Source organism: Thermobia domestica, chromosome 6 (assembly GCF_964235325.1).
Source record: "Thermobia domestica chromosome 6, izTheDome1.hap1.1, whole genome shotgun sequence".
NCBI classification, from domain to species: Eukaryota; Metazoa; Arthropoda; class Insecta; order Zygentoma; family Lepismatidae; genus Thermobia; species Thermobia domestica.
Window position 1 is genome coordinate 308623418 of NC_137459.1, and position 23517 is coordinate 308646934.

General features: G+C 36.6%; 1 protein-coding gene across 1 annotated transcript in view; it reads left to right on the forward strand.

The window, feature by feature from the left end:
• LOC145688547 (uncharacterized) overlaps positions 1–23517 on the forward strand; it is a 265066-nt gene that overhangs the window by 197481 nt on the left and 44068 nt on the right. The window contains exon 6 of the mRNA XM_081762940.1: positions 4388–4559. Within this exon, the coding sequence (XP_081619066.1) occupies positions 4388–4559 (172 nt within the window). The remainder of the gene's footprint in view (positions 1–4387; positions 4560–23517) is intronic.

Genomic DNA, 23517 nt, shown 5'->3' on the forward strand with positions numbered 1-23517 from the left:
ATATCCCGCAACTTATTCCAGTGTGTTATCCGATGAAGAGCAAAAGGCGGACAAAGTCGACCCAGGTTGTCAAATTCTGCTGCAGATTCATTGTCTTCCACTGAGCCTGAATTCACAAAACCAACATATCATTATCTATTCGTTATATGATAACGTGAATTAAATTACCTGTGGTTGTCAAAAAGAGGCGCAGAACTACTGGCATCCAACTCAAGCAGTGGGGAGCTTACTCTGAAGATCTGAAAGTGTCTGTGTTTTGACACGTCAGAATCCCCTGGAACAGTATTTTTTTGGACGGAAAATTCCCAATTTTTCCTTTTCTCGTACATCACACACATACATTCTTATGGTACCATTTGAAAGCCTGTTTTATTCTGAATAGAATGACGTATAAGTTATGATATTGAAATAAATAGTAGTGTTTGGATTCTTTTTATTTGATATCTCACTTTTCCCTATATGAAACTTGGTATTGTCAAACAGAACTGAAAATATTTTCCCCCTCACTACTATTGTAGATATTACAATGAAACTTGGCACATGTACTACATATAAACTATAGTAGTTTTAAAGGTATATTATATTTGGACACCTTTAGCCGGGGCCGTACCAGGCGGTCTACATTTAAAAAATTGGAATTTTTGGACGGGAAATTCTCAATTTTACCTTAAATTTCCCTGTTCTTCATCATGTACACATGGGCATAATACCAATTGCAAGGTTGGTTTATTCTGAAGCGAATGACATATAAATCACGATACTCGGATGAACAAAATTGAAGCAATAGCTACTTAAGTGAAAGGCCAAATAGAAAATTCAAGACTCTAAAAGTGTCAACACTACATAACACATATTTGTGTCAATTACACTTAAACTCGAACCAATTCAGCGTTTTTATTGTCATTTTCGTATTCAGCATCCTCATTTGCATAAGAAAATGTCCTTTTCTTTTCCGAAGCATGAAAAAAAAGTTAAAATTTGTTGTCCAGTGTTACAACAACAACAACAACAAAAATGAAATCTTTAAGTTTTACGTCCCACGATTATGCCGGTTAGGCTAAAGGAGACGGCGATTATGAGAAATGAATGAAAATGGTGGAATGAAGAAAGTGAGAGGAAACAGGAGCACCCCAAGGAAACCCACGCACACGATGTTTGTCCACCACAAAGTTCACTTGGCGTGAGCTGGGATCGAACCAGGGACCCCTAGCACCAGAGGTGAACACTCTACCACTAAGCCACCGCGGCCCAAATTACTAAAACACTCTCATTCACACTTCACATTTACTCGCAAGATATCACATGCTATATGACTACACATATAAATACATATTACTACACTAAACGAAAATCTACATATCCACTAAATATGGGTATACATTTCTTAAAATCAACACATTATTTCGATCGGCTCTGACGTGAAAGGGGAGGTAGCGAAAACTAGATAGTCGTTGCACCTGAAACCAAAAAAATTACCTTTTTGGAATACGAACTTTGGCCAATAAAGGGGTTGAGGAAGATTCCCTTCGGAAGGAAAGGAACCTTCACTTCTTTATTCAACCCATATTAAAACTTTGGAAGCTACGCCAAATAAAAAAGTAAATAGGAGTCTCTGTTAAAATTTACTCGTACATTTTGGAATTTGACTTACTTAGTCTGAGAACACTATACACCGCCATGTCCTATCTAACTTAAGAAAATACTACACATAATACACTGTCTATTGGACAGGTTACCGGACCTAGGAAGTTCACAGTAGGTGAAAAGAAGCCTCAAAGGGAAGACTAATCTCCAATTGTAGGTTATAACTCACAAAACCGAAAATTAACATCTGCTTTCACTTTTAAACCTGTCCAGTAGAATTCGTTGTCACTAGCATGCGTCGGTAATCTTGGACTCCATATTTACTATAACTCCTTGTCCTTTCGATTGACCTTTTTTATAATCCTGTCCTATTCTTCCTTTAGATTCCTTTATATTATATTGTAAACTATTTTACCTTATATTCAGTCAATTGCCATTTAATCCAATATGGATTTACTCAGCACGGTTTGCGGCGTGTTGCCTTGTCGATAGTCCTAACACAATGAACTACGTGGAATGGCGCCAAACCACTGAGGTTGCGCGTCATTTCCAATCACGACGCAGAATTTTCGCGCGGCGGCATTAGAAAACGAATAGGAAATTGTTAAAACTGGATAAAACCAGATTTTGGCAGGATATGGGTATCTCATCGGGCTGAAGGGGGTCTGAAGTATCCTACCTGATTTCGGATTGGTGGAAAATTAGGAAGAAATTCCATTCAAGTACTAAAATATGTATTATATTGAAATAATAATGTATATTTATAATTATCCAAATGAGATATCCATACACGAGAAAATTATGAAGAAAAATAATGTATAAACTAGCTGAACCTGCGCTCTTTACACAGCGCATCATTCATATATGAGCATGAATCTCCTTGTTATTCCTCGCATCTGTACATGTCCCTTTGCAAACAAAAGTGAAAGAAGTCTTGGTAAAAATCGGCAATAGATGCCGTAAAGGGGAGATTTTTTTCGATTACTTTTTCAATATCTCGTACCGTTTGCAAGATTTGAGCCTACTTCCGGCTGCAGTTTTTAATTCATCTTTAATCTGTGTTTTCTTTCTTCTTGCATGTAGTATGTAATACGCAAATACATAAACTAAGTAACTCTATGCCTATCAAACCCGGAGGTTCAATTCCGCGTTCACAAAAGCTCTCCACTGACTTCTATCCTTAGCCAATTGGATCCAGCTTCTACTTTGTATTTCTATTTCTGCAAGATCCATCTTAATATTGTCCTCCCATTTGCGCCTACGTCTTCTTAATGGTCGTTTTCCGGCTGGTCTTCCACTTAAGATTTTCAAAGCGTTCCTACTTTCTTCCATCCTGGCTACATGACCTGCCCACCTGAGCCTCCTATATTTGATGACTCTAACAATGTTGGATAAACCGTATAAATTATGTAGTTCCTCGTTATGAAGATTCCGCTATTCCCTATTCCCGTTTCTTTTGGATCGGAATATTCGTCTCAGGATCTTGTTCTCAAATACTTTCAATCTATGTTCTTCGTTCCGAGTAAGAGACCATATTTCGCAACCATACAGAACAACAGGCATGATTATCGTATTATACATTTTAAAATAAGGTAATACATTACACATACAATCAATTATAATGTCAGTGATACATGGTGTTCATTGGGCAAAACACTCCAAACAATAAAGAATCAACTTAAACTGGAGAAATGGTTATCTTTCGTTTTTCATTATAATTTGGCCATGACACAAACACCTGAGAGACATGCAGCCCTATATACAATTATATGATGTTGGAATGTATAATAGGTAGGATATAATGCTTCAGTTTTCTTCTTCTTCTTATTATTATTATTATTAAAGTCAACACTTCCAGTGTACCCGTAAAAATGTAATAAATAAATAATGGCCTTTTTTTTTTTTTTTTTTTTTTTTTTTGTAAATATTGAGTTAGAGCTGGACAATCTACGCAAAATTTGCAATCGATCAGTGAAAACGTCATCTTTCTAGAACCTGTAGTTTTCGAGATCTCACTGTCGAAAGGCTTTGCCACAAACATATAAACGTCCACAAACGTATAGTTTAAAAAACTCCAGAGATGGCAGCACAATTCATTTGCATTTATTTCGGAGAAGGCTTATTAAAATGCAAAGGCTTTGAACAATAATTTAAAACGATAAACTTTGTGAAAAAGATATCTCTAAGTAATTTATTTAATTTACACCTTTTTTTAAAAAAAAAAAAAAATATTTGTCTTTGTTATGAACGTGAAATCACAAATAACCGTAAATCAAAGATCTGAAAGCTAAAGTTATAGGTTGGAGCTCGGGCGCTCTTGTAACATTTTAATAGATAGATAAAAGAAATTATTTCCCGAAAACCTACACACTTAATTATTCTCAAACTTCCAAACTATTTTTATTTGGATGAAGACGAAACGGGTTTAAAATGGAAAATGGAAAAATTATACAGTAAAACCAGATTATGCGTTCTATTATTATACAGTGGGGCTTTAAATTATTGGGCCAGTTACCAGTGTTAAAAAAAAAACACTAAATACATGTTAATTTCATGTTAATTTTAATGTTAATTTTAATTAACAACACATAACAGGTCCGATTTTTGAGAGACCTGGGCTCGATTCCCAGTGGGAGCTCATGTGGTTCGGATTTCCGCGTTTAGCTGTAGACCCACGTCTCAAATATCGTCACTGCTGTAATATTGTGTAAAGAAAACTTTAGTAATTCATGAGAAAATGTGATAAAACCAGTATCAACTGCCAATATTAACGATTCTCAAACAAATTATATTTCGTTTACAGTGAAGAGTGCAAGAAATATAAGGAGGCAGTTTCGGAAGGTCGAAAAATGAAATCCGAGATTCAAGCATTAACAAAAAGTTTGGATGCCGAGAAGGCCAAATTTAATAAACTGCTGCTAGACTTCAAGAAGTACGAAGATGTGGCGGTGGTGGAATTCGACAAGGCCGATATAGTAAGTAATGAAATAGATTAACGTTATAGAAATGAACAAAAATTCTCATGTGTATAATATTTAAGTTCTTGAAACCTAAAGTATCGTGCGTTTAGCAAATTATCGTAGCACTAAGTGCGAGTAGTTTCAAAAAACATTATGTCGATGTGATGTACGTTCTGGCTATCATATTAATCCTAACTATATATAAAACTACATGAACTAACATAAAGGGATACTTCCGGTTGACATGGAAAGTTGAAATTTGGCTTTCCGAGACTAACCGACAGGAAAATTGCCAAAAATTATTATTATTATTATTTTTTTAATTTTTAGGGGTTCTAAAGGAGGGATGAAGAATTTCTCCATGCTATTTAAATGTTTTTTGTTTTAACCTATAATGTCATATTTTATGTACTTGAAATTGGAATAAAATCTTTTGAAATTCGGTATGCTTTGTACGCTTTCGTCAGTATTACCTAAGTAAATCAGTGAAAATAAAAATTTCCAACTTTAGAGTGGTTTCATGGGAAATTGAAAAAATCTTTCCCATGTTATTTATATAGGACATCTTCTACACCCCAAAATGTTTAGGCACTTCTAGCAGGATTAGAGTGATGAAATTTGGCATGATTGTAGCCTTCCGGGACTAACCGATAGGAAAATTGCAAAAAGGGAATATTTTTAATTTTTAAGGGGTCTAAAGGGATATCAAGTAATTCCCATGTTATTTAAATGGGCGTTTTCTTGGGAAACAAAATCTTACCTTTTACATAGTTCAAGTAGGGAAAGAAACTTGAAATTCGGCAGAATTTTGGGTTTAAGAGGTGCGAGGCCGTAGGCTGAGCAAGGGTGGGGGCCTGGGGGCGGAGCCCCCAGCTAGCCAAAGGCTAGTCTATATGATAAAATTGAAAGTGACTATGTTTGTGACTCTAAATGTCTTGAACAGCCAGGCCGATCTCGATCAAATTTTTGACGTAGATGCTGCTCTGGCCTGGGAGTATTTTTAGCTATTCACTTTGACGGTAGAACCTAGTGGAGGGGGAGCAGGGGGAGATAGAAAAAAATAAATAAAACAACTCTTTAACCACCCGACCGATCTCGATCAAATTTTCAACATATATGAGGTTTGGAACTGGAAAGGTTTTATATATATATATAATTTCATCTTGACGGTAGAACGTAGGGGAGGGTATATATATATATGAAAATAAATAAAACTGAACTCTTGAATCACTCAACCGAGCTTGATCAAAGTTTCAACATACATGAAGTTCGGACCTGGCACGATTTTTTCATTTTACTTTGACAGCACAACGTAGGGAAGTGGGAGATATATGTAAAAAATAAATAAATAAAAGTAAAAGTGACTGTCTGTGATCACTCTTGAACTACCCGACCGATCTAAATCAAATTTTCAACGTAGATGAGGTTCGCACCGGGTTGGTTTTTATCATATCATTTTGAAAGTTGAGCTTAAGGGAGGGGGAAGGGGAGATATATAAAAATAAATAAAACCTGATAAGTCTTGTACTCATATAAAGGTATTCCCTAAACACGAGTGATATTCTTGCTACCATGTATTATTCATAATTATGTAGATAGTGTATAGTGTATTAGTTAAATAATTTCTCACATCTTTTCCTCATCAATTGGAGGTTGGCGACCGAAGTGAAGAATCTAGATTGTACTGTTGATTGTTTGATATGATCATCCTTTGTTGGTTATTCAGGTACTCTGTTCTTGTGCATGTGCGGTTCCTACGTCAATTTTCCTTCCAGTAGTAGTATGTTACTCAATTCCAAATGGCAATGTACAATCGTGCTTTATCCTTTTCTTTCATATGGGTTTTTGTTTGCTGCTTTTAATACTCTGTTACTTCTTTTTCTTACGAGCAGCATTCCGCTTCAGTACCCCATCTCGAGTGTCTCTGTTTCTTTATTATTCTTGAAATGACGATATTTCTGACATATAAAGTTGCACTGAATTTCAAAGATCTTCATCCATTTTTTCGTTGCTGCTGTTGATAAGTTCTTCGACAGTCCTTCTTTTCTGTTGATAGCGTGTTTAGCCTCATCATCTTAATTTCTTTCATAAGAGGAGATAATTAATTGAAGAGTTTGGTATAGAGAACTGTCTCCACCTATTCACACAGATGACTTCACTGGTCCAGTTTTCTCTGTCAAGAGAATTCTTACTTGGCTCTAAGAATCTTCACGCACTAAAGAATTTCTATGGTACAAGAGCAGCAGGGGGCTGTGGTACAACCCACGTGGCCTGAGATAAGGCACCAGCCTCAAAAGTGAGAGAGTGAGTAGTTGTTCTGGGTGGCGTAGTGGTTAGCGTATCGGAACAGTATGCCAGTGGTTCCGGGTTAAAGTCTAGGCCCAGTCAGTCACTTTTTCATTCTTTGTGTGTGAAAGAATTTCTATTTTATTATTCTTCTTTGGGTTAAATTAAGAAAAAATAGTGACATGTTTCGTAAGTCAGTCAGTTTTTACTATTACTAAAACGCTCCTTGATATTGGTCATTTTCGATGATTTTTATATATCCCCTCTCCTCCCCATGCTGCGAGCCACGGCATCAGAACTGTCACTGTTCATCTCAGCGACCTCAAAAACTATAGGCTCGACACTAATATCGGTCATTTTCGATCATTTGTAAATGTCTTTCCCCTCCTTTAAGTTACATCGTCAAAGTGATATGACAAAAATCATCTCATGTTCGAACTTCAACTATGTTGAAAATTAGATCAAGATCGGTCCGTTGGTTCAAGAGTTATTAAGTTTTATATATATATATATATATATATATATATATATATATCCCCCTCTTACTTCCTCCCCTAAGATCTATCGGACCATCCCAGGCCCGAACCTCATCTATGTTGAAAATTTGATCGAGATCGGTCAGGTGGTTCAAGAGTGAAGTCACATAGACAGTCACTTTTATTTTATTTTATTTTTTACATATATATCTCCCCGTCCCCCTCCCCTACGTTGCACCGTCAAAGTTAAATGATAAAAATTATCCCAAGCCCGAATGTCATCTACGTTGAAAATTTGATCGAGATCAGTTGGGTGGTTCAAGAGTTATGAAGTTTTATTTATTTTTATATATCTGTTCCCTCCCTTCCCCCTACCATAAGGTTTACCGTCAAAGTGATATGATGATAACCAACTCAGGTCCGAACTTCATCCTTATTGAAAATTTGATTAAGATCGGTCCTGTGGTTAAAGCGTGATGAAGTCGCAAAGACAGTCACTTTTATTTTTACTTTTTTACATATATCTCCCCCCTCCCCTTCGTTGCACTGTAAAAGTGAAATGAAGAAAATATCCCAAGCCCGAACCTTATCTATGCTCTATTATAAAAATATTTGAGGAAACATGCAATGTTTTATACATTGAACTGCCTGTAAAAGGGTGTCAGATTTTGACAGGCATTATACAAGCGCCTGTTTTGGCGAAAACACATGTAAATAAAATATTATAGGCACATTGTCTTCAGGTGATATGCATGTCGAAAAAGTATTAAACTTCTGTTGGAAATTTTGCACGGAAACATGCGTTGTACACAGCCTGTACATTAAAATGAGAACATGCAATGTACACGTAGTCACTCACATGCAAGTAAATGGAAGAAATATGTGTATTAGGGTCGAGCGATTTTTTTTTTTTTTTTTTTTTTTTTTTTTTTTTTTTTTTTTTCAAAATGCGAATTTGGATAGGTAGCAAAAGTTGCATCATATCATAATACTTTACCATAGAAAATTTCAGCTCTCTGAAATAATTTTTAGCCGGGGCAAGGGGCCTTAAGTTTGAGATTTTGTAAATCAATTTCCATTTACTACGTAACTATTTGACAGATCTTCGCTGGAAGCAGACTGAAAGTTTTAGTGTAGATAGAGTGCAAAAGATGCATCCTGTATCAGTACATAACAACAAGAACTTTTAATTCACTAAAAATTTCAGCTCTCTGAAATAATTTTCAGCCGGGGCGCAATGGCCCTGAAATTTGGTAATAATTAGACAAAAAGTGATCAACTATAAGCAATTTGCTAGTTTGCCATAAAGAAGTTTTTTTGCTATTTAGTAACAGTCTTTTTCTGGTATGATGAACTTGTTAGCTGTATTAAGTCACTAGTATAATAGTTTGGTGGGTGGAGATAAGAGGCTACAAAACGAAATTAGGACGCGCGCTCGTGCAGGTGCTAAAGTATTGTGCAACTGTTTGGCAGCTTGACGATTGTTATTAGTGTGTTGTACCTGTGCTCAGGGCACGTGTCTGGTTAGCGGCCGTGTTGCTACGTTAGTGATTTGATTAGTTTTGCGCTTTTGTAGTTACTGATGGGTTTATTATTTACCACTGTATTACAGCCTAGTATCTGGTGATTTTGTTTTATGTTATAAAGAAGAAAGATGGCAAAATCAACCAGGTAGAATATGTCAAGAGCGCAAGAGATGTTTCGTAGTGCCAAAGGTCGCGACTGGAGAACGCTTCCAACTTACGAAGACATTATGGCATGTTATTTATTTACGCGTCAGCAGCTGAAGGGGGCGGAAGTAAAGAACCAGCAGAGAATTTGGTTTCCACGAAGGTAGCAGAAAAGGTGGAAGACATTTGGTAACGTGTTTCAATTCCTGTAGTTTCGCTCGGCCGTGTATCAATAGTGATCAACAATTACCACAGGAAACTGAAAATATTTTTAAAATTGGCAGTAAGAGGGAGCATGAAAGAAGAAATAAATTACAAGAATTGAAGAAGCAGGGCAATAAATAATTTGATATAGCAGCTTGCAAGTGTTTAGATTTCACGGTGTGTCGTTGTACAGAACACTCAAAATGCCTGAATCGGAGAGAGTGTTTTATAGACCAAAGGGTAAGTAGAAAAATGGTAACCGGTGGCATTGATGTTACTTGGACAAAGAAAAGAGAACAAAGGAAAGCCAAAATGTATCTTGGGGTCAAACTTTCAACCTAAACAGTACCAGTTACATTATTGAATCTTTACACTCCTCGTCATCTTTGGAAACAAGAAACGAAGGCAATAAAGAACACGCTAAAGCTGGAGGAGATCCTGAATTTAGTTCGAAGTATCCTTTAAAGACAAGAAAGCAATCACAAATTAGATGCACGGAAATGAGAAAATTCCTCTCGACATTAGCAAAAGTGAAGGAGAAAACTGGCATGACTGGAAGAAAAATTGTAGCTATTGTTACTGAAGTTTTGGAACATTTTAATATTGTGAGTCCAGAGCAGCTGCAAACATAATTGATAGAAGTAAAATACAAAGAGAGGTTACCAAAAATCGTAAAAGTGTAAGAACTAAAGTGACTGTTAATAAAGAGAAACCTTGTACCATCTATTTTGATAGGAAGGAAGACCAAACACTCGTAATGTCCGGCTCCGGAAGTCATAGAAATATGAAGAGGAAAGAACATTATTGTGTCCTTGAAGAACCGGGTAATAAATTTCTCAGCTATCTCTCTTCGACAGTTTCAGCATCAGCAAAGAATACTGTTAATTCCATCTGCCGGGAATTACAAGAAAATAATGTGAACCTATGAGATATGGTAGCTATCGGCTGCGATGGTACTAATACTAATGTTGGGTCAAAAGGATGATGATTAGAGTGCTCGAAAACCATTTATAGAGGTTCTTGCAGTGATGCATACGTTTATTGCACATCATTGAACTACTACTACTGAAAGAAATCGATTATGTATCTACTGGTACTTTGTCTGGTCCTATTGGTAGATCATTGGTGAATTGAGAAACGAATCCAGTGTGCAGCGTCGGAAAGATTTCTTCAGAACTCCCTACATACCTAAACGTGCGTCATCTCAGTTATGATCAAAGATATTTGTATGAAATATGTCAATCTGTCATAAGAGGAGGCTGTGATAAAAACTTAGCAGATAAGAAACCTAGGAAACTTGCGCATACTCGCTGGTTAACAATGGCTTGCAGACTTTTGCGTCTATGTATATATACGCCAAATTCTTGAGAAAAGCTCTAAACTCTCGTAAAGTTCGTAGTAAAAGTATATGCACCAGTGTGATTCAGCATAAAACTGAAACCTCTTGCCAAATACGGAGCTAAACATTTGTTCTTGACCATAAGACTTTCGAGATGTTTGCAAGAACCATACAAGACTTTTATCAATAAAGTAATTTCCAGAAATGCATTCTATAGGCATTCTAAAAATATTCTTATTGCCATGATTGGTGACTACAGATCAGCTACGCGAATCCTTGCTGCCGGTAAAATCCTCAAATCCAGAAAACAATGTAAACGTTGTGAAACTCGTTCCTTTCAAGCGCCAGTGTTAAACTTCGAGGCTAGTAATTACACAGAAATGATAAACTAAAATGGGTGTAACAACAGAACCGCCAATACTGACTCATATTACAGATGATAAATTGCGAGAAATTTGTTCTTGAGAAAGTACAAGTGTTGATATCCCTGAGTTTCCATGAAATGCGCAAGCAGTGGAAAGATTAGTGAAAATACTTAGTGATGGTTCTTCGTCAGTATGTGAGCCACGAGAGATTTCTTTATTCGTTCCAAATTTGACTTAAGAAAATACATGACTACTTTTCAGATAAAGTCGCAGTATTTTGCTTGAAGATGTGAATGAAATTTATGAAACATTCAACCTAATACTGATGTAACGTGTAACATAAAATATGAACTTCGATAGCCTTAGAAATCCACCTGGACACGACAACGAATCTTAACACCTTCAAATTATAGTCTTCTTCAAGCGAAGAGCTGCCTAATAATTACACAAATGAATAATAAACGTGTATTTATTTACAAAACCTATCAAACTTAAGGCCCATTGCGCCCCTGCTAAAGAATATTTTAGAGAATTGAAATTTCCGGTGGTAGAGTACTACAATATGATGCAACTTTTGCCCTATATCCGAATTCGAATTTAAAAAAAAATAAAAATTTGGGCTCTTTTCACTCATTTATAAAATGTCAAACTTAAGGCCCATTGCGCCCCGGCTAAAAAATATTTTAGAGAATTGAAATTTTGCATGGTAAAGTACTACGATATGATGCAACTTTTGCCCCCTATCCAAAATCGAATTTCGAAAAAAAATTTTTTTGGCTTCTTTTCACTCCACCCTAATGTGCATGTACCGAGGTAAAGTACCTTGAATGGATTGTTGATAACATTCATAATACAGTAAGAATGAAAAGTACAAGGAAGGTGCCTGTTTATCAACATGTAATATACATGCAATATACATGTGTGATATTCGCATTACATGTAAACACCATGTATTAGCGTATAGCATGGAAAACGCATGATGTAGAGTATGTTATTTTACATTTATCATTTTCGTGTAGATGCGTAGTGTGTAACTCCCCTACGTGCAGTGTACAGGCAATGTACAGGTGAACGGGAACGATCATGATTGCCAATAAATGGATTAAACCGATACGTGTGGTGAACAAGGTGGATTGGAGCTAAACGTTCAGGTTATAGGCATAGGAGACATGCAATATTCAGGCACAAGTCTCCAATTCGACATTCGAAGGTCCTGACACATGTATAATACATGGGATTACAACTGAATACATTGCCGGTATTATCTCCGTGTACATGCGAAGTGTGAACCCACCTATATGCAATGTACAGGTAAACGGAAAATGCAATGATCATGATTGCCAATAAATGGGCTAAACAGATGCATGCAATGAACGAGGTTGATTGGAGTGAATCATTAATGTCACAAGTGTAGGAAACATGTAATATTCATGCACCAAGTCTCCAGTTTGTCATGCACATATGTAAGGTCCTGACACATGTATAGTACTTAATGCGGTGTACTTTACATGTATATTCCGCTAACACGCCCACCAATTCATCAACACCTGTATTTCACATATATTTAACATGTCAATTAGTTTTATCAAATGAGAAGTAGCCGTCGTCAGCACCTCATGAGGTAACGTATATGTCAACTACATGGAATATGCCGGTTACGTACATGTCTTTCCACTCTCTACATGTTGTTTACACGCGTTTTTCACGTTACTAAGTTGCAAACCTATCAACATGAAAACTACGTTTCCGTGAAATGAACATGGAATGATCGCGAAAAAAATCGATACCTGACTCATGCATTTAAAAGTGTTCCATTTTCAGGCGCCTGTAAAAATATGCCTGTTTATGCATGTTTCACAGGCGCCTGTAAACCACCTGCATTTTCTGAAAACTTTCAACCTGATGTTGAAAGTTTGATCGAGATCGGTCTGGTGGTTCAAGAGTTATTAAGTTTTATTTATTTTTATAGATTTCTCCCCTCTCCTCCCACTCCCCAAAGTTCTACAGTTAAAGTGATATGAGAAAGAACACCCCATATCTGAACCTCATCTATGTTGAAAATTTGGTTAAGTTCGGTCGGGTAGATTAAACGTGATGAAGTCACAAAGACAGTCACTTTTATTTTTACTTTATTGACATATATCTCCCCCCTCCCCTCCCCTTCGTTGCACTGTGAAAGTGAAATGAAGAAAACATCCCAGGCCCGAACCTTACCTATGTTGAAAGTTTGATCGAGATCGGTCGGGTGGTTCAAGAGTTATTAAGTTTTATTCATTTTCATATATCTACCCTCCCCCACCCCTAAGATCTACTCCCAAAATGAAATGATAAAAAAACTTCCCAGGTTTGAACTTCACATATGTTGAAAATTTGATTGAGATGGATCGGGTGGTTCAAAAGTAATTAATTCACGAACATAGTCACTTTTATTTTTATATTTATTGATTTTTGTATATCTCCCCCTCCACCCCGTCCCCTACGTTGCTCCGTTAAAATGAAATGACAAAAATCATCACAGTCCCAAACCTAATCTACACTGGGAATTTGGTCAAGATCGATCGAGCGGTTCAAGAGTTATTAAGTTTTATTATTTTTTTCTACGTCCCCCTCCTCCCCTCCCCTAAGTTGTACAGTCAAAGTAAATAGCTAAAAGCACTCCCATTCCAGAACCGCATCTGAGTTGAAAATTTGATCGAGATCGGTCGTGTGGTTCAATAGATTAGGAGTCACAAACAGTCACTTTCAATTTTATAATATAGATTTTGACACTACATCTTTCCTTTTCTCAGTTTTCCACAAACCTCTTGCTAACAATCTTCCAATTTTTCCGCTGTCAATATACTATATATATCACTGCAAATATTATTGTACTGATCACATTTCACTTTACATTTTTTTTTTTTTTTTGAGATAAAATAAGAATTCCTTTGACAATGAACTGGATGTAAAATTGTCGAGAGAACATTTACACTTCTCCAAACCTTAGTTGCGCGGTGAAGTTGTTTAAAATTGCACTTTAGTAATGCTAAGAGCACATCGAGCGGAAGAAATAACGAAACACTCTGCAACTGACTCCAGTTTCCTGTTTGAAATATTCAACTTATAGTTTCTTACTTAATGCATTATTGCTTCGAGAACGAAGTTTGCTTTGGCTAATGCAGAAAAAGTTCAGTATTTAAAAAAAAAAAAAAAAAATCATTCTTCGATTCTTCCACGCCCCATCTAGTGCGTGGAGTTAGCGTAAAAATATTTCACTTCCGGCTACCAGTCAGCAATTTAGACAGTTCTTATATGTATACCAAAGAACAGAAAACCGCCAGGAGACACTCGATCCAATGCCCAGAACTCGTGTGATGACGTCATCAAAATGGCGGACAGCTCGATTCAAAAAATAAGCCATATCTCTGTTAGTTATGGACCGATTCTCTTCAAACTTGGCTCATTTTAAAGGAAATTAAACTTGCAATAAAACATGTTACCAAAATATTTCCTCTAAAATTAACCGTTTCGGAGTTATTTAAGAATTTAATAAATTAATGAGTATTTATTGAAGAAAAATACAAAATAACTCCGAAACCCTTAGTTTTAGACGAAACACTTTGGTAACGTGTTATATTGTTAATTTCGTTGCCTTTAAAATGAGCTATTAACGAAGAGAATCGGTCAATAAATAACTGAGATATCACATATAACGTGCTAATTACATTATTAAAATGAGGGTCACGACTTCTAACAGATAGCGACAAATTCAGCCAAAATACTTCACTTCCATATACCAGTCTCAAATTTTACACAGTATTTATATACATAATAAATAATTTTAAAATACCTGGGAGACACTTGATTTAACACGCTGAACTCCTATGTCGACGTCATCAGAATGGCCGCCGGGATTAAAAACATAGCTTTGCTTAAATACGACTATCTCTGTTACCGATCATTTTATTGAGTCTTCCAATTGTTCCATTTGAAAGAACATGAAATAAGCTACAAAAATGTTATTCGATTTTAAATGGTTTATGGCGATGACAATGTGGAAGGGAGTAAAAAAACAATGTTTTAAAATGGTTACTGTTAGCTTAATATATTTTGCAATGATATTTCTGTTATTACAAGAGGCGTTAACTCAAGTAAATACACATTACATCCATTGCAATGTTGCATGCTTGTATATTTTTTTTTATCAGTGATTCATCTTTAATTATAAATTATACCACAAAAGAGTGAACATGAAAATAAAAATAGTTATTTACATCTTTTAGTGGATCCAATGCCCTCTTTTTATTAATTGGCAAAAATGAAAAAAAAAGACTTGTCTTTTTTTAGGAAGGGTAACAGATATTTACAACAGTTTCTCACAATGAAGACATGTACACTCCATATGGATTATTAACGCGGAAGGCACAACTATTGAAAACAATGTAAACTTTAAACAAAGTGACAAGTTTGTAAGATTAAACTTAATTTCTGCATTGGCCCTCACAACTACAAAGTAAAGTGCAGCATCGACAGCGCGTGCAAATCTATTTGCCATTGCATGCTATTAACTCTTTCAGCTTTTCCATGGTGAAGTTTGGGCTTGTCGGCCAGAGGGGCTTGTAGTCATCTGCGGTCTTCTTCCATCCCCACTCACAAGGATCCAAGCGTTGACTGTTCCGTTGAAGACAGTTTGTCCACAAAGAACATTGTAGGATGGCCCTCTTCAAGTGTTGCAACAGAGTTTGCTGGTTGGTGGAATATTTTCAATGGGTCTGTTTTGGTGTGTAAAGAGAATCCGCCTGGCCTCATTGACGGTCTCTGCAAAACTTGGTGAATGGTACATAAGAACTACAAAGCGTTGAATGAGTAAAAACGTGTCATCATCTTCAGAGATGTTATCTAGAACTTGAGAATATGCCGACACGTTTTCCATGCAGTGGTTTTACCAATACTTGCAAAACTTGATACAGTGTCAGCCCCCGTAAATGCATGGAAGAAAGGCAAAATATCTGGAACTCCTCGTGGAACTTTGTTGTACAACTCGTGGATCGGAAGGTATTGGAGGGGCTTTCCACTGCCGTATTCCATCCAAAATTCTTTCAGTGTATTGAGTCTAGAAAAGGCATACATAGCAATTACTACCACGTCACTATCAACAGTTTTCACCATGACCTTAGAACAACCCGAGTATTCCATGGCATGCCATACATGAAGTAGGAGACGGGCATCGGCTTCTTCATAGAATTCGGAAGATATAGCTTCAAATGTCGCCTCCATTTGCGATCCAATTGCCTTGTCCCTGTAGGTGCAAATGACTTTTTTCCCGGCGGGGAGATCCATTTTGACCAGGTTTTCAGCTAAAAATTCAGAGCTCCTCTTTGTTTTTACTGTGAGCAAGGAACTTACTGAAAGATTTAGGGATGACATTAGATTTTACATTTATTCTGAGCCCAGACCCTCTCGACTGTCTTACGTCATTTTTTAGGCTTCCTTCTAGGTAGCAGTCAAAAACTAGGTCAACTTTTTCCACAGATCTTAATCTCATTAGAATGTATGGTTTAACAATCTGGTTGCAGTACGCTTGAAATGTCCGGCTGGATTTAGGGACAAGCATATGGATCAAGGCTGATACATCGATTATGAGCGAAGAAACTTGGGGCTCATGAGCAGTGGTCACCCGAACTCCACTTGACTTGACGATACAGGACACCACGTCGGATTTTTTTATTGGTTTTCCGAGCTTGCCGCGGTCGGATATGGAAGGTGGACATGAGCTATTTTCATGGGCAAAGAACTTTTTGACGTCAGTTCCCCTTGATTGACTAGCAACGTACAACTTGGCAAAAACAGTACTGTCTTTTCTCAGGTCTACTATTTTCTGCTTGTCTTTGGACTTAACTGTAACTTTCTTAGCACTCATCAAGGGAAGGTTGTTTCTTTTGATGACTTCATGATTGGAAACATTTCTAAGGATTAACCGATCTTCGACGAACGTATCAAATTGGCTTTTTCCTGTAGCATTTGCCGACATGACGCTCATCGCATTTTCTTCTGGGAGAATGATTCTCCTGCTGTTGACTATAGTTAATTCGTCATCTTCGAATGGGTTGCCGTGCGATTCAAACACTTCAACAAGGGCAGAAACGGTTTTCGAATTTCTTATGAAAACTTGGAAGTATCTTCATGATGCTACTCGGAACTGATGTTAGATTTCAGGTTCCGATCCTTTTCGAACTCTCCAATCATGCGGACAACTTCGGGTCCTACAACCATTCATTGCAATAGCCCCTCCCCTTGACTTAGACAGGATAGGTTATTGAAGAATTTTTAATTAGTTTATTGTTCTGCTCATGTAACTGGTCATGTGCCATTCTGGAAAATTTTCTTTTACTTTTGCAGCCAGATATATTTCCGTTTTGGAACTCACGGAACATTGTTGGATGCATCTCTGGCAGCTGCTTTAAGTTGTACAAAAACACTGGCAGCCATCGCGCATAGTATGATCAAGAGCAAACATCCATGGACAGATTTTCTCCAGAATAGAATTAAAGTCTATCAAACTGCCCTGTCGAATGCTGCGGACCAAATCTAAAAGGAGACATTCTAGCACCATGGTGGTCTTCCCGTACATAAACTGAGCCGACTCTTCTGATCTTCGCTAAGTCCAGTTTTCAAGTAATTCGTCTTCGTCTTCGTTCCAATTTTGGTAGGCTCTTTCTAACAAGATCTGAAGAGTAACAATTGTTATTTCGTGAGCGTATCGTGTTCTCTTGAGATGCAACGCTTTCAATAATGATTCTGCTCTTCCCGATGTTGTGACACGAGCTTCAACAAGGTTGTCAGTCCATCCACTTCCTTCTAACCATGTACCTATCGCAGACGCTAGGGCCATTTCTATATGGAGACCACCTAACATGACTATGATTTTGTCTTCCTCATATTTATCCGACATGACCCATTGAAGAGACTTCAGCAAGGCGTAAACAGGTTGGTCAGCTGTGATGACCGGGGTTTGGTTCGGATTAACCTTACGAACAATGGCAGATACAATATTTGTTGCATGTCGTACAGCCGATGGCGAGTTGATGTTTTCATTAATAATTGGAAGTAAGATTGTCGTACATTTGTTTCTCATGGAATTGAGCTCTTTCTTTGAGAAGTAGGGAACCAACGGCATTAATCCTTCACATCCCGCAAAGCTTCTATCATTCAACCATTCGAGTAGATCAGGCGACATTTCGGCTGCTACATTTTGCAGATCGGTATTTACCGTACTCATTGGAACTTCGCTTCTGAATTTTGAAGTCGGTGGCAATGTCGTATAATTTTCGGGCAGATTTGTTGTTCTTGATTGGAAGTTCAATTCAAGTTTTACAGACTCCGTAAGTTCCGTGTCCTCGGGCACGTATTGAATTAAAGATATGGAAGTGCAGTGAAAAGCGCTGATAGATGAGTTCGACGACGAGTCATGATCAACGTTGTCTATTGCTGCACATGTGAAGACATTATTTGCAACACTTGGGGGACAGACAAAACCATGTTTTTCAAAATGCTCAGACATTGAGCTGGTAGTAGCATTTAGAACGGATTTTACCCTGCTGTATGAAACACTCAACCCCAAGCGAAAGAGTTTATCAATGACATCAGCACTGCCAGTTTGACTATGAAGCATGAGGCTAAGATAGAGAGGTAAAAGTGTTTCTTTTTCAAGAGGGTGAAGAATTTACTTTGTGGATCCCTTTCTTGTTCTTTTTATGCAATTGAATCGCACTAGTTGCGCAATAGACTCTGTAGTACTTGACACTTTGATCTGATCTTCCATGTCCGTCCCAGCATCGTCGAGCTCTTCACCTGTAGTTGCACCTTCTAAAAGCATCCTGAAAAACATCATTAACGTTGGAGAGAGACAATTTTCAGGTGTAAACTCTCCACTGAATGATCCATCAAATTTGGGATAGTTTTGAAACATTTTATCGCGAAGAATTTTTGCTGCTCGGGCGAGACACATACCATCACTAAGAGAATTATTTTCACAAGCTATCCGAATTGCGTTATGGACATCTACTTCAAACGTAAGTATAATATTCCTACCAACCTTGTCCTCTCTCAAATCCGGAATAAAAGTCAGCAGTTGCTCCTTCAATCGCGTCCTGTTCACATTTGCAAACCCTAGCTCGTGTAATCGATTCTCAACCAGATTCACAAGGTTTGCCATACGAAAGCCTGGTGCTATTTGGTTGTACAAGTAGCAGTCTTGCATAAACGTTACAAGCTCACTTAAAACGGATCCATAGGCAACTTTGGAAGACCTATCATTGACATTTTGATTCTCAGCCCTGTTCACACTTCGTACTTTCGTAAGGAATTTGACATAGCACCGTTTGTGATACTTCGCCTCTAAAGCGACAAGATCGCTGTTACTAGTTAATTTCGTGAGTAGTTTTTCATCTCCTAGCAGCAAGGCGTTTTCGTATATATTGGGGCCTATACCTAATGTGGCTGCCGAAACTAGCTTTTCAGATTCGTTTTCCTTGGTCTCGCAGAAAATACAGGTAAATTTGATGTCGGATTTGGATAAATGGGATCTGGTAACTCTGGCTGTAGTACTGCTGGCATTGATGGCAGAGTCCTCTAACATTGTAGCATCGTTTCTATCTGAACTAGATTCATCATCCAACCTTGGTTTCTTCTTTCGAGAAAGTCGGTAAATTTTTTGACTGTTGAATCTTGTTCGACATACTTTATGGTATTTTCCCTGGTTTTCGATAAATTTTGTAAGCAAGTTTTCAGTGGTCAGATGGAGGGGTAAGGACTCAAACTCAGAATATTTCTGCAGATTCTCCACAAGCGAAGTATATCCTTGAACTGTTGGTAGAATAAAAGGTTATTTGAATGTTTTTGGCAAACTAAACATAGCTTCCAATTAATATCTGGGGGTTTGAGATCTAGTCTTACCAACTGCTCGCAAATTTGAACTTGCCTCTTGCTCCCCATACTATTTTCTGTAGTTTTATATGTGAAACAAATCTGACTATTAAAACTTATCACAAACTATCCGTTGTTCCAAGGTATATAATGTAATGGCTCAGCACTTGGAGGCTATATCTGAATCCAAATTAATAGAAACTTAAAAACAAACTGAATGCACGAATTGCAATAAATAAACAATATAGCGAGCCAAGCCGCCGCACCACGTTGCAAACATTGTGTGATAGAATATTTGTTTCTTTTCTAATAATTCGGTAACAGAAGTCACCACTAGCAAAAACAAAAGAAATGTTTTTGCGTTTTCTTCAAGTAGAAACTTCTGCCATCTACTAGAAGAAAATGTACGGATCTTCTTTTCATCCACTTCCAAGTTGTCATCGCCATATATAATTCATAAACCATTTACCTATAAACTAACTCGAATAACATTTTTGTAGCTTATTTCATGCTCTTTCAAATGGAACGATTGGGAGACTCAATAAAATGATCGGTAACGGAGATAGTCGTATTTAAGCAAAGCTATGTTTTTAATCCCAGCGGCCATTTTGATGACGTCAACATAGGAGTTCAGCGTGTTAAATCAAGTGTCTCCCAGGTATTTTAAAATTATTTATTATGTATATAAATACTGTGTAAAATTTGAGACTGGTATATGGAAGTGAAGTATTTTGGCTGAATTTGTCGCTATCTGTTAGAAGTCGAGACTGCCATTTTAATAATGTAATTAACACGTTATATGTGATATCTCAGTTATTTATTGACCGATTTTCTTCGTTAATAGCTCATTTTAAAGGCAACGAAATTAACAATATAACACGTTACCAAAGTGTACAACGACTCACCAAAGGTAGTCATCAACCCTGGTTCGGCTAATAATATAAGTATAACTTTAGTGGCAATAATCGTTTACACCTTAAAATATCTTCCGTAATTATATTCACTAGTATTATCACCTTTTATACTGAAATTACAAGTCCATGATAAATATTAGATAATTTATTCGTTGATTCTCTTTTAACGTATATTCACACAAACTGTCTTGCAATCATACATGTTAATTATGTGTATCTATAAACAACTACATAGCAACCAACTATACAATAATATTGTATATTTCTTACATATTAAAAACATTCTTCTTTTGTTATTTTTAGTTAACATTATATCAGGTATAGTGCTTGTGTAGAAGCACTTTCTGCCCAAGATACACGTAATTATCAACCGATACAAAGTATCTCGTTGTATAAAATGTCGCCCGATGATGGGACTAGATATAAAAGTTACAAGCGAGCTTGGCTTTTATATTTAAGAACCACTGGTCCGTTTATAATAATGGTATAAGAATAGTGCTATTCTTTACATTTTGATCGCACCTCATATATCATTTTGTTCAATTATTTTATATAGATACATTTATATTAAAACATTCATCATTCCATTGTCATTTACCTTTGACAATAAAGTTTCCTTCATATAAATACATTTATAATAAGTCTTTTATTTCATTAATATTTATCTTTCATTATAAATACGTCGTCGCTTACTAATATAATCAACGAAGGGTGCGAAATCAAAAAATGTAAGAGATAACTTCATTTTAAAACACATTACAATGATCAACAGTTTCGATCATTATTAAAAACGGTGATGTTAAAAAAAAATGTTCGATCTTTCTAGGGCGCATTATATAACAGCTACGTTAGATGATATTTTACCATACACATCGTATCAATGAGGCGTCAGAATACAGAATAATCTTATTCGAGTAACATATAAGGTGGCGCATGTAGACAGTCGTCGGATAATTAGCTTAATAGAATGAACCTTATACTTAACATAATCCTTGATAATTAAGTTTCAACACAAATCAATATAATATAAATAACCTTTGCTTTTAATCAATCATGAAGCGAATTATAATTCTTCACATTAACAAGAAAGAATTAAAATCATTTGAAAATTATCATTTGTTGAAACAAACGTGATAAAGTATCTAAAAGTCATAAGGGTTGTTTTCATTATTGACATTAACACATAAATTTGAAGCTAAATGTTCATAAGAATCTATAACTGATATGGGTTTAACCCTTACTACATCAACTGCAGTCAGTTTAAATTCGTACTTGCATATGATTCTAATAAAGTACATTGTACTGCACAATCGTGATTATGTTCCGCATTATTTTGTACATGAATTGCGTCATTGTTTTGATTTTGATATGAAGTGCCATCTCTTGAATTACGATTCCGTCTATCCATGTAGTTTACTGTATTTCTGGAATTTCGCCATGTATTTCGACTGTTTTTGAGTCTACTTCGATTAAGTGATCTGACATAATTATTGTCACGATTGATTAGGTTAGGTGGATTCCCAACATATCTTTGTCTTTGTCTACTTTGCTCGTTCTGATTGTTTAAATTTACTCGATTTAGGTTGTGTTCCGTATCGTTCACATTACGGATATTTAGATTCCGAACAGGTACAAGGTGATCTGAATTATTTTTAATTTTGCCTAATCCCGCTTGATGATTCTGTGCATGGTATTGAGTTTCATAACATTGGACAAGCATTAATAGGTGATTAAAACTCATGCATTGCGTAGAAAACAGGATTTGTTGTAATTTAAACGGTAGTAGATTTCGAATAGATGCAATCACTCTAGATTCCGATTGCAACGGATTTACGACTTTTAATTCGTTATACGTATTTACAACAAAATCAACAACAGATTTGTGCAAACGAGGATTAAAAGGTTGGTTTCTAATCGTGGCATCTCTGTTTGCAAGTAAAAAGTCGTTTTCGTAATTTGCAATCAGCGCTGCTTTGAATTCCTCATATGTATTGACGTGATCTCGTACTGCTTTAAACCATAAAGAACATGGTGGGAGTAATAAATGAGGGATTAGTTTCATATATTGCGATTTATCTATACACATTATACTGCACTCATCCTGAAATTTTTCTAGGAAAGAAGTAGCATTTTCATTACATTTACCACTGAACTTACTCATAGCACGTATTTCGCTCATCTTTACACTTAACTTTACATTCCTTTCACTATTTCGTGTTCGCGTTGAGTGACAATTTCTACCTACTGCGTTATGCGTGGTTCCACCATCTCTTTTCCGCCCATCTGTATTCCTTGGATGAATTCTTTCCAAAATAATGTCCTCTTCGGATGGATTACTTGAAGAAGAGATAACGTAAGGTCCACGTTGATCTGCTGCGGGTGAATGTGAGGTCATCTCTTGTGAACAAGGGAACTCCAAACGATCATTAACTATGTTGTTGTGATATGCGTTGTCCTTAATCTGTAATGTCCTAATTTCCTCTTGTAAGGTAGATATCAATTGAGTATTTGCACGTATTTGGTTAGAATTATCTGTGACCTGAATCTTTTGTTGATGAACAGAAGATTCTATTACTTCCAAATCCTTTTTTACACAATTGACTTCTTGGATTACATGGTTGTAATTATCCTGGCAATCTTCAGATAATCTTTTTAGCTTTTCATCAAACTGTAACGTGATGTCTCTCACCGCCTGGATAACAGATTGTTTCGTCTCTTCTGATTTTTGATCTATTTGTTCCAATCCTCTACTCAATTCGTTGGACATCTGAGCCAAATTTTGCTTCATGGCTTCTAAATCGTCTTTTCGGCTTTG